The sequence below is a fragment of the Miniopterus schreibersii genome (genome assembly GCF_964146895.1).
Source record: "Miniopterus schreibersii genome assembly, chromosome: 9".
Classification (NCBI taxonomy): Eukaryota; Metazoa; Chordata; class Mammalia; order Chiroptera; family Miniopteridae; genus Miniopterus; species Miniopterus schreibersii.
In genome coordinates, this window is record NC_138118.1 from 83,551,953 (window position 1) to 83,564,423 (window position 12,471).

General features: G+C 55.2%; 1 protein-coding gene across 1 annotated transcript in view; it reads right to left on the reverse strand.

Moving 5' to 3' along the window:
• The window catches only part of ABCA13 (ATP binding cassette subfamily A member 13), a gene marked incomplete at both ends in the record, with an annotated part of 90,587 nt that overhangs the window by 49,176 nt on the left and 28,940 nt on the right, over positions 1-12,471 (reverse strand). The window contains 5 exons of the mRNA XM_081146988.1: positions 2,070-2,157; positions 3,143-3,261; positions 4,103-4,172; positions 6,340-6,432; positions 9,231-9,453. Of these exons, the coding sequence (XP_081003114.1) occupies positions 2,070-2,157; positions 3,143-3,261; positions 4,103-4,172; positions 6,340-6,432; positions 9,231-9,453 (593 nt within the window). The remainder of the gene's footprint in view (positions 1-2,069; positions 2,158-3,142; positions 3,262-4,102; positions 4,173-6,339; positions 6,433-9,230; positions 9,454-12,471) is intronic.

A 12,471-nucleotide genomic window follows, 5' to 3' on the forward strand; every position in this document is an offset into this window, starting at 1 on the left:
CGTGGGCTTGCTCTCGGGTCTGCTCGCCAGCTCTCCCCGGCACAGGAGCGCGCCTGCCCGTCGGCCTCGACGGCACCTGGACGCAGGCCCCGGAGCGGCGGCCACGAGCGGCAAACTCCAGTCCGCTCGTTTCACATCTATCTCAAGCACATAATTCACAGCTAAAAATAGATTCATTCTCCCCAGAACAAACGCGAATGTTGCTCTATAATTATATCCCCACAGCGAGAAAAAGAACTTAAACCCATCATTTTTTTTTTCTGTCTCGGTTGGTAAGCTAATGAAATTTGACCTGCAAATTAAAAGTGGGGAAAGTGACCAGAAAAAAAAAAAGATTACTTTCAAATTAATAACTGAATGTGGAACATTATTTCTTAAAATAAATGGAACTGCACGTGTGCTGAGCTCAGAGCGTAAAGCAGGCTCCCTGCCTGGGGGGAGGAAGTCGGAGGAGAAAAGAGAAGACGGACAGCGTTATTAAAGTTGGGGTAATTGGGAGCATAAAAGTGCTAATTGAACCATCAGTGTCCATGTTTCAAAATATTAATATTGTAAGGAGAATTTTTAAAAAATATTCTCCGGGTGGAAGGCTGGCCGGTGTCTAGGAGAAGTTAGTGAACCAACCGGCAGGCTCCGGCCCAGACCTGCTGACAGACAGCCCCTCCCCCAGCCGGCGGAACCTTTTATCTGAAGTGGATACAATGTACCCGAGTGTTTTGCTTGAACAAGGTAAACACTCCAGGCGGGAATGAAACAAGGCTTCCGTGAGCCACGTGAGCCACGGCCTACCCCACAATGAGCTTAATTCATAGTAAGCCTGCGCCTATGAAAATTTTCTATTTTCTCTTTGGAAAGACTGAAAATTGGACAACATCTTATGAATGTTCCCTAAAGGCCAAAGTAAAAGGCTAAAAGATTCTTAGAGGAAATGGACAGGTTTCCCCTACTAACTCGGCATATTCTAATAACAGCCACATCCTATGATCAAAAAACCAGCGGATGCATTTTAGGGTATTTATCTATCAAGCTACGAATCTTGATGTTTTTGTATCGAGGGATAAATCTCCTCCCCGGTGCTGCCGGCTGAGGGAGGATTGCTGAGCAGTCTGCACAGCGACAGTGCTTCGTCGGGGATTACACCGTGAAATACGTCCGTCCACACTTTCTTCCAGGATTACACTGTGCAGTGTGAATGTTGAGACTTTTATCAGCGATTAGATTGTGAAATACGACTGTTAAAAACTTCTCCCGGGATCACACAGGGAAACGCCAGCACCCACAGCCCTAATCCTGATGAGCTTTTCCAGGCTCCCGGGAGCCACGAAAGCAGCGAGGGGCCTGCCTCCCGGGCTCACGCAGATGGACCGTATTTCATCCCTCACGTGGCCGGCTGACCGGCAGCCTCACCACCCCCAGGACCTGCTCTTTCCTCGTTTCTTTCTCAGGCGGGACACCCCCAGACTGTGTCCCAGTTGCAGGGACTGAAGCTTGGAGTTGGTCGTGTCTCCCCGCCTGCAGGCTGAGCCGGGGCTCCCCCGAGACAGCCTCTGCCGTGACTCAGCACTTCTGAGTCCCTCGGGGGACAGAGGCGTCCTTCCTCCGCCGCTCCTCACCCCTGCCCGCCCCTGCTCCGTGAGGCCGCGGGAGATCACAGTCCCGCAGGCCCTGGAGAAATCCTGCCAGTCACTGTGTCTGCGCCGTCCCCAGGCCACCCCGGGCCCTGGGTCCTGGCGGGTCGGGAATGTCAGCACGTGGGGAAGAGTCCGGCCCCCAGGGGAACCGGGGATGCTGCCGGTGGTCCTGACGGGTCGGCACAAACTGATCACCTTCTCAGGTGCGTTAGGTGTGTCGGGTGAATTCAGATCGTAAACAACAGTAACCATTTGCTACGCGCGCTGAAGGAAAATTATTTCCTCTTTCAAGGGCCTGTTCAGTAGAAACGCTTTCACTCCACAGGAGCAAACACCGGGATTTGACTTGGTTCCTCCTGAGCCCACGGACGTATCTGGATAGCGAGTCTCCCTAAATACTTCCTGAAACAGGAGAAACAAACAAACACAGGCCGTTACCTTTGCCAGGTTTCTTGGCTCTGACGCACTCGAATCAGCACCGTGTCCTGGATCCGGGGCTCGAGCTCCGAAAGACCAGCCTCCGAGCCTGGAAACGGCGGACGGGCGTTAGGGCTTTACCGCGGGGGGCCCCCGGCCGAGGGCGCCGGCACCACCGCACTGGTTATGACGACCTGTGACCCCGAAGGGCAGCCGCTGAGCATCCGTGGGGGACAGGGCCACCCAGGGCGGGCGTCCAGGGAGGGCACTGCCCGTGTGGGGGTCGGGGCGAGGCTGCCGCCTCGAAAGCGTGCTGCTCAGGACCTACCACCTTGTCAGGAAACACCCGCCCGGGGCAGGAGGGCCTGGCTGGGGCGACCAGCTCTCTAACTATTTTCGTTAACGGCCGTTTCCCCTGCAGATCAGCTGATCCCAACCACTTGGCGGGACCCGCTTCCCAGCTGCCCTGCCTCGCATTGCTCTGTCCCCCTGCTCTTGCTTCTGATTTTTAAAATATGTTTTTATTGATTTCAGAGAGAGGAAGGGAGAGGGAGGGAGAGAGGGAGAAACACCAATGATGAGAGAGAGCCCTGCACGCGGCCTGCTGGGGACGGAGCCCGACCCGGGCCTGGGCCCTGACCAGGAATCGACCCCTGACCTCCCGGTTCATAGGTCGACGCTCAAACTCTGAGCCACGCCGGCCGGGCTCCCCTCCTGCTTCTTTAGTGTTAGTGCAAAACTGCCTGGCTCTGGGGGCACAGCAGCAGCGGCCGCGACGTAGAGCCCCGGGAAGCACCCCTTTTGCCCCATTGAGACCCCCGAGGCTCAGGGAATTCGCACGACACAGGAGCTGGGAGACACGGCGGCCTCGGGGTGCGGTGGAGAGGAGGGGTCTGAAGGGACCTCGCTCCACTAGCCGCTGACCACCTGCCCTCACGCCCGCGGGTGCAGCCGACCAGGGCACGTCAGCAGTCGGGGGCCTGTTACCCCCACAGCTTTTGCTGGGACTTTTATGAGACTCTTCACATCCTGAGAACATTGCATTTGAAAAAACAGGCTCTGCACAGCGGTGCCCGGGGCAGGTTTGCACCCACCTGGGTTTCTCGCTGGGCAGCAGCAGGTACTCCTCCAGGCGGACGGCCGAGAGGTTCAGCAGCGTGTGGCCCAGGCGGTTGGTCAGGTAGGAGGCCCGGGCACTTGCGTTTGGACAGGTCTGTAATTGTTTGCAAGGAGAGAACATAGAAACTTATTGATAGCCCACAAGCAAGCAGGTTACTGACGGTACCTTTAACTAAGCATGGCTGCCTAAGGCATTCGGTTTTTACTAAATTATATGTGCTGAATGCTCACGTTTCGTCAGGAGTCGCCTACATCTGAGAATGACACCAGGATCCCGCTGGGCCCTTTGCATCAACTGTATTTGGGACCCGCACATGCTTCGCTATGTGTGAGTTTGGGCAGTCGGGGCAGCCGCGGCCCTGTTTAGCAGTAGGATGTCTATGCCTGTGTTTCAGTGGGAATCAGCCAGTCAGAAGACCGAGGTGGCATCTTGGCTTTTAATATCCAGCCCTCACGCCCGGCCTGCGGGGCTCCATCCCCGGCGGGGGGCGTGCAGGAGGCAGCCAATCAATGACTCTCATCATGGATGTTTCTCTCTCTCTCCCTCTCCCTGCCTCTCTCTGAAATCAATTAAAAACTATTTTTAAAATTTAACATCCAGCCCTCAGAACTCAAATAAATACTATGACGAGAGCCCTGTCATCCCGCCTTGAAATGTTGGGAGATTTCTCCCCGAGGGCGAATCTAGTGTCCTTGTCAGTAACTGCGGCGAGTGAAGGAGGGAGGCCGCTGTGGGGCCCGTGTAACATCTGCGACGTGTAAATGTTCACTTTGTGGAATGAAATGAAACTTCTCCAAGCAGCAGCCCATCCAGTAAACCAAAGCCACAGAGGCTCGCTGTGTTTACAAGACCAGAGAATTTATAAATGAGGTAAACACTACTGTTATTTCAGGTTTAGACTTTCAAGAAAAATAAGACCATGACAGAGACCTACCAGGCAGCCGCAGGAACCCTGGGCCTCCGGGCGAGACAAGGGGTCCGTGTGCCAACAGGAGGAATTCGTCCTGCGGGAACAGCGCGGGGACCGGTGAGGACTCAGGCTGCGAACTGTGTGCCGTCCGTGTGAGAGAGCAGGGCCCGGAGGGTCAGTGCCCAGCCTCCCCGATGGCCCCCAGAGCATCTTAGCAGAAAATCAGCCAGTGAGCAGAATGTAATCTGCCATTTTCAAATGTTCCCTCTGGCCCCGGCCGGTTTGGCTCAGTGGTTAGAGCGTCGACCTGCAGACTGAGGGGTCCTGGGTTCGATTCCAGCCAAGGGCACGTTCCTCAGTTGCAGGCTCGACCCCCAGCTCTGGTTGGGGCAAGTGTGGGAGGCAACCAATCGATGTGCCTCTATCACATCAATGTTTCTCTCTCTCCCCCTCCCACTCTCTCTGAAAAGCAATGGAAAAATATCCTCGGGTGAGATTAAAAATAATAATAAATAAAAATAAAATCAGATGTTTTCTCTAATCAATAATCGAGTGATTGCTAAAGTCCACCAGGAAGGAAAAACATAGATATTGTTGGATTCAATGATACTTTACACTAATAGAAGGAAACTCTCTTGTTTTAAATAAAAACATTTCCTTCACTCTGGGACCTTAGTAACCGACGGTTGTTTGTGCAACATGGACATAAATTACTATTAATGGAAGTATTCACGGTGCCCTTGTCTGAGGGAGACCCACCGCCTGGCCTTATGTTATTTAGACCAAGAAAAAGGGTAGAAATTGTTACAAAACAGGAGTAAGCTAAGGACAGACTCCCTGGATTTTACAAAGTAAATGGAGAGACGCTGAGGGCGGTCGGCAGGCTGGGCCGGGGGCTGAGGGGAGTTTGGGGGCCACAGCCACTCCTGCGACAGAACCGAGAAGCGAAATCGCGGTCCAGACAGAATTTGGGATGTGTCCTGCTGTCTTTGGCATTGATTCTACCCGTTTCTCCCTCTTGAGAGACCAGATAAAGAAACGTCTCTTTCCTGCCAGCTGCCCTGTCTTTGCGGCGATGCTGGGCCAGGACGGACGGGGCCCAGGCCACCTTCTGTTTCCCCTCCGCAGACAATTTCACATCCTGCTCGTTTCGGGAGCAGAGGAATGAAAGCATCGCGGAGAAACTCTTACTTAGTTAACGTAATTACTTTGTCTTTCAGGAGAAGACTAAAGGGAAACAACATAATTAAGTTTCTATTAATCCTTCCTCACTGAGGCCATTAACAGCAGCTATCCAGCCTGCAGCTAAAGGCCCCCGTGACGAATGGGCAGAGTGTCGCCATAAATCAGAGAAAGATATTCCCAGCATCGCATTATTGTCTGGGTTTTACGTTTATGGCTTAAGAACATACACTATTGTCCTTCATATGTCATAATGGTTTTTATCACTTTTCCCATTTGCTCCACCCAGAGCCACTAACCCCTGAGACCAGAGCCGTATCCCATCAGTACCCTGGTTGCTGTGGCTGATGTAGATCCTCAGTAAATAACAGTCAGGGAGCCCTGGCTGGTGTGCTCAGTGGTTAGAGCATCGGCCCGCAGACCAAGGGGTCACAGATTCGGTTCCCGGTCAAGGGCATGTACCCGGGTTGCAGGTTCCATCCCCGGCCCAGTCGGGCAGGTTCAGGAGGCACCCAGTCAATGTGTCTCTCTCACATCGATGTTTCTCTCTCTCTCCCCCTCCCTCCCTCCCTTTCAGTCTCTCTAAAAAGGTCACGTCTATAGGATCATTTTCAAATCCAAGGAAGAAAATATTCAATGTAATTCACTCCCAAACTGAAGTCACTGACTCAAGTCCCTTAAGTTAAAAAAAAAAAGTATAGCTAATATTTCCACATGTGCAAGTTTTCCCTAAAAGTAAATGACAGGTAATACATACTTCCTATGTGATTGCTAGTTAATGTTTTAGCTTTGGGTTTTATTATAAGAAGCAGGATGCTATTAATTATTGATTAATGATTTTTGCAATCATATAAGCCATGTGTTTGCCGAGGACGGAAAGGGACAATTACATAGCTTATCTCGGGTCATTTTAGGAGGCCAGTCGCCTCAGGTCTGTTCAGCACTGACCAGCTCCGTTGGCAGGTGTTCACTTCGTGGAACGTGAACTTGTCACCTGAACACAAACCACAACGGGACGTCTCCGGCCTGTGGGTCACTGGTTGGAGGAGACGCCTGTGCAGAGGGCAGCTGGTACTCACAGGTCCGGGTTCGGGGCGGCACAGAGCAGCTCCTTGTCTTCGAACTGGCGCAGAAGCACGTGGGTGAGCCCCATGCCATCGCTCTCACTGCTGCTGTCAGGAGAGAAAGGACTCGAGGTGACGGGGTTCGAATCAGCCAGAGGTCGCAGGGCAGGGACTGACCTCACAGCACGCCCGCGTCGGGCTGGTCCGGATTCCTAGCAGCTCATACAGAGCGAGCAAATTGTTCAGTTTTACGGTAAAGCCAAACCAGCGAGGAGACAGGGAATTCCTTAAACGCACAGCTTTGCCACCGCAGATGGGCACCTGTGCACACCTGCCTCCCGGGAGGTTATCCTCTCATCTTTTCACTTAATGTGGTGCTATCCCCGTCTTTGGCATTTTTGCATGAGTTTTTAAAATGAGTTTCAAAGGCTGCAAAACATTACATCGTGTTAACATATTAAAATCTATGCAAATATTCTGCTAACGGTGCTCTGGTTTGGCTTGAACGTTTGTTCTGTTACACGTTTGTTCTGCAAAAAAACCACGGCTCGTGTCCATGTGGATTTCGTTTTTATACGTGAACTGTCTTGAACAGCATTTGCTCGTGGGGAAGCCCTAGCGCAGGACCCTGAGTGTGCATTGGGCACGCGCTGAACTACAGTCTTTATTTCTCTGGCCCAGGTCTCGTAAGTGAATCAGTGGTTCAGCAGCGCGGCTGAGAACCAGGGCCGCCCGCGCCGAGCCTCCTTGTGGGAGATGCACCCGGAACGAGACACAGGGTCCTAGTCGGGGAGCTGTGGGAACAAACTCCGTGTAGGAAACGTCTTTACGTCAGAAAAGGCAAAGCAAACGACGCTGGATGGAACCTCTGTCAGCTGGGCTGACTGGGAGCAGGGCCCATTGTAGTTGATTTAAATTCGGAATGATCGCGTTTATGGACGAACTAGAGCGACGACTGTCCAGACCTCGCATCACAGTTTGGTGTGTGGCTTGTTTTAATCTTCACCTGAGGATATTTTTCCCATTGTTTCTTAGAGAGAGTGGAAGGGAGGGACGTAGGGGGAGAAACACAGGGAGAGAGAAAGGTCGATGTGAGAGAGACGCATCGATGGGCTGCCTCCCTCACTCGCCCTGACTGGGGCCGGGGATCGAACCTGCAACCCAGGCACGTGCCCTTGGCCGGAATCGAACCCACGACCCTTCGGTCCACAGGCCGACACTCTAACCACTGAGCCCACCGGCCGGGGCTGCATCACAGGTTTACTGCAGCATCTTTATCCCCACCTGTAATTCTCTGCAGGTCCCAAATAAACACACCTCTGCTGATAAAAAGAACTGGGTTTTTGATTGTCAAAGTCAACATGGTTTATAGCTGGTCTAATATGATTCCCTGAGGCTATGGCCAGAAATACCCGACGATGAAAAACACTGGTGTTTACAGAGGAGTTATGTCCCGTACGCGGGCGGGGTGACCCCCCTGCACACACAGCTTTCGAGTTTCTGACAAATGAGAAAACGCTTTCCCAGGAAAGAGACACGCTTCCCACTGAAATGTTCCCATAAAAAGAAAACACTATTTGTGACATCTGTGGAAATTCTCCAGGCCGCCCTCTTTTGACCTATTAACCCAAGAACAAATATAAAAGTTTAAAATGCTTCTTCTGAAGGAAAACATATATATTGATCCATAAAGTAGTTTACTTGGAGTAATTACGAAGAGCAAGATTTAAAGTTATGGGTTACTTTTTACTATTTTTTTTTGGTTTGTTTCGGTCTAAAGGTCGCTGTTTAAAAAAAAAAACAGACATGAAAAACACAACAGACTGGCTTTAAATTGTCCCTGTTGCCATAAAACGCGAATGTGCGTTCCCACTGGGCGGCGGGGGCGGCCTTCCAGCGCGGGGCTGCGTTCAAGGTGCTGTGAGAGGCGGGTGGAGTCGCCCTCAGCAGACCCTGGGCTGGGAATCGGGGCCTCGTTGTGATTCCCGGGGCGGCTCCCAGACGGGCCCCCGCTGCCCTCTCTCCAGCTTCTCCAAGTGCAGCGCCCACCAGCGACCCAGCAGCCCGGCTGGACACGGGCTCGTCCCCGAGCCCCATCCTCAGGGGCCCCTGTGCTGCTGACTAGCCCCCCTTCCCCGGTGATTCTGGTGCAGACGGAGCTCAACCGACCTGGAGGACCAGGGGCTTCCGGGAGGAGAGTAACCGCCTGGCTCCTCCTGCCCCCCACGGCTCCCAGCTTCCCTGCTGAGGAGCAGCTGGCCCCGGGGGTCTCAGGCTCTGCCGGCAGAGTCCACGGGGGGGGGGGGGGGGCGCTTCCCTATTGTCCCGGCAGCGTACGGATGAAATCAGCTGCAGAGCGGGGGCCGGGGGCCAGGAAGGACCCATCCTCCGAAGGACAGCACCCAGGTGAGGTTGACCTCAGCCTCCCCAGGTCCCCCCCAAGGAGTCGAGGACCAGCTGCGCTGCAGGGCAGACGCCTTCCTGCGCCTGAGCCGGGAGAGCTCGGCAGCGAAGAGGGAGCGGAGGTTCGTCAGCTCTATGCAGAGACCCAGCCTCCCAGTTCCTCCCAGTTCCTGCTCCAGGCCTTGGGCTGGTGTGGCCGGGCCCGTGACATGTCAGCCAGTGGCACTGGGTGCCCTTCCCCGGAGGGGACCTGGTGGCCCTGGGGAGCTGCAGGTGCCCAGCAACAGGAGCTTGGAGGCCAGGCCGGCCTCACCTGCCCTAAACACCTGCCCAGAGACAGGCCCTGGGAGGAGCCAGAGCTGCCCGGAGCTGACCCGGGTGAACGAGGCCCCACAATAGTGGAAACACACGTGTACCCGAAACTCCTAAAGCATCGAGGCTGTGGTCACGCTTTCTAGTAAAGGGGAAAGCACAGTCCTTCCCTGATCGAGTGAGCGTCTTACCTGAAGAAGTAGGTTTCGGCTTCCCCGTAGTGGCCGGGTGTCAGCTGGAGGGGAGGGTAGTCGACGGCCAGAGGCCTCACCATGAACAGGCCCATGGCCAAGGCCACAAAGAGGACAGGAAGCAGCAGGACGCAGAGCGAGCCCCGCCAGGCCCGGCGTGCGCCACACAGCCGCTTGGTCAGCAGGGCGGACACCTGGGTCAGGGTGCTGGCAGGGGCGCCGTCTGCGGGGACAAGGACATGAAGCCTGAGTCACCCAGGGCCCCCCAGCCCCGGCTCTGTGACCCTGCACCCAGGGCCCCCCAGCCCCGGCTCTGTGACCCTGCACCCAGGGCCCCCCAGCCCCGGCTCTGTGACCCTGCACCCAGGCCCCCCCAGCCCTGATTCTGTGACCCTGCACCCAGGGCCCCCCAGCCCCAACTCTGTGACCCTGCACCCAGGCCCCCCCAGCCCTGATTCTGTGACCCTGCACCTAAGGCCCCCCAGCCCCGGCTCTGTGACCCTGCACCCAGGCCCCCCCAGCCCTGATTCTGTGACCCTGCACCTAAGGCCCCCCAGCCCCGGCTCTGTGACCCTGCGCCCAGGCCCCCCCAGCCCTGATTCTGTGACCCTGCGCCCAGGGCCTGACTAGGGAAAATCTCATCTTTCCATCCACACCGACCTGGATTGGAATCGAGCCTCAGCCACCAACGTGCTGAGTGACTTCTGGAAAATGACCTACCCTCTCTGAATGTCACTTCCCTCGGTTATGAAATAAAGACCTAGAACATTTTCCCGCCAGGTGACAGGATTATTATTACTGTACTTACTAAACTACCAGAACAGATGTAGTGTCGACCTCCCATCACAGTAAATGCTCATCAGAGGCTCAGGAAGCTTGGGGGGGAGGGGCTTTGCTCATATTAAGAAAAATAAATTTTCTCACCTCCCCGCACACGTTAATTGGATATAAATGGGGAAAATAAGGGGCTAAGATAATTTGTAGCCTTGAGTCAGCACCAATCAAAAATTCATGGCTAAACTCGTGAAAGTGTTCACGTGAGTAATTTAACAGACGAAATTAAAACCAGACTATGGAGAGTTGTCGCACTTGACGTATGTGCCCAATTACGCTCCAGGCTCCGGTCCCATCCGTAACTGTGCCTCTCCGTTCGCCCTGATCGCCCAGCTGCTCAGGGAAATGGGCAAAGATCTTTTTCTGAGGGGCAGGTGGCTTCAGTTGTTCAACCACTAACGCCTCGTGAGAAATGGCGCAGAGTGCCCAGGATTCGGTGCGCGCCCGGAACGTGGGCGCCACAGTCCAGTGCGCCCGTGCCTGGGGGACTTTAAATAAAGCATCGCAAACGCAATGCTTTCAAAAGAGAACCGTCCCAGCCAAAACCAAGCCAGCGGCTCACAGAAGCCTACACAACAGCCGACAGCTGGTTACTGTGAAAGAGCAGCGACAGGACTTTCAGCTCATCAATATGGGCAAATACTCCTCTAAAAAGCAAACTCAGGCCCGGCCGGTGTGGCTCAGTACTTGGGCTTCATCCCAGGCACCAAGAGGCCACTGGTTGGATTCCCGGTCGGGGCGCATGCCCGGGATGCGGGCTCGATGCCCAGCCGGGGGCGTGCAGGAGGCGGCCGATCAGTGACTCTCATCACTGATGTTTCTCTCTCTCTCTCTCTTCCTCTCTCTGAAATCAATCAAAACACATTTTTTAAAAAAGTAAACTCAGGATTAATGAGGCTTCCTTCTTTACAAAGCTAACAGGTAGAGCTATATTTATCTAAATTGTTTTATTGATAATAATTTCCCAACTACGTGTGACCCAACTCTTATAACGTTTTATCGGTTCGTTTCTTGGAACAAACATACTGCCTTTTTAATATATGGTTTTTCTTTAAAATAAGGAAAAAGGAAAGGAGAGCCAGGTCAGGGTAATTGTCTACCATCACATCGCGTCCCCCGAGTCTACGCTGTGTGTGGTGTAGTGACGATTCGGTTCTTTGGGAAGTAGTCTGACTGTAGCGGCCAAGTTAGGATTTCACTTTGGGAAAGGTCACCCTCAGGCCCAGCCACGGTTTTGAACAATGTAAAGGCTGCCGAGGCCCCTCTGAGTCCACCAGCCTTGAAAAGACAGAGACTCGCTGCCCGGGCGCCAGGGCACCCCGGCCCTGCACCGACCACCATGCCGGGGGCAGGTCCCCACGCTCAGGCTGGGTTCCCTCCTTCGCGTGCACCAAAGACACGTCCTCCTGAAGCCGCTAAATGGCCCCACGCTCAGGTTTCAAGCCTGAGCCCCCCTGAAGTGGTAACGGACGGTCAGCAAAGGGGTTTGGGGCGCCGTCTGCTGCTCCCACCACTGTTTCAGCCCCTTTCTCGGGCTCTGCTCCAGCCACAGCGGGGAGGCAGGTGCACAGCGGGCGGCCCTGGGCTCCACTGTCCTGCAGACCTGGGGTCGAAGACGGGCTCCAACAGCTGCTCCAGGAACAGTTAGTGATGACACTGAAGCAGGAGCCTTTAAGGGGTACGTGGCCCACAGGGGGGTCCATAAATACAGCCCGGACCGGGCCCTGGGCTCACCTCCCTCACTGTCCTACCACCTCCGGCGTCCGGCCTCATCGTGTGCAGGGAGGTCCCCGCAGCCACGGGGCTGGGGCTCAGGGCCCCTCGCTGCCTCCAGGTAAGACCACGGCCCAAGGAAGGTGCTCGCCGAGGTCTGACGGTCATACGTGGTGGACAAGCACTACACCCAGCGTCCTATGTGGCTCCTGTGTCGCTGAGACGAGGCCACCCCCCTCCAGGGCCATTCCTTCCCGTCGAAAACAACACCCGGTGCCTCCCGCAGCTCCGCCCGCTCTCGGCTTGGACAGCCTCGCCTGCTGGCCTCACTCGGCTGTGGCACCCAGGCCACGGGCAGTGGCTCTGTCTCTATCTGGCTTTCGGCTGGAGTGCACGCGGCAGGTCAGAGCAGGCGCCAAGCCAAAGCCGTGACTGCGCCGTGGCTTTGAGAGACAAGTAGAGCTCAGGTCCCCAAGGCACCCCATCCACACGAGGAGGAAATGGGGCTCGGGGCTGGAAGGATGAGCGGCCAGCTTGGGGTGCCCGCTGCACGGTGCCGAGGATTGGACGTGCCCGTCGCCACCCTCGGGAGCTCCCTCCGGCCGCCCTGATCTGCGCAGCCGCCAGGACTCACGCCTCCCAGGCTCCCGACGCCCCACGGCCCCTAACAAGCTGCCGCTTCCCCCACCTGCCC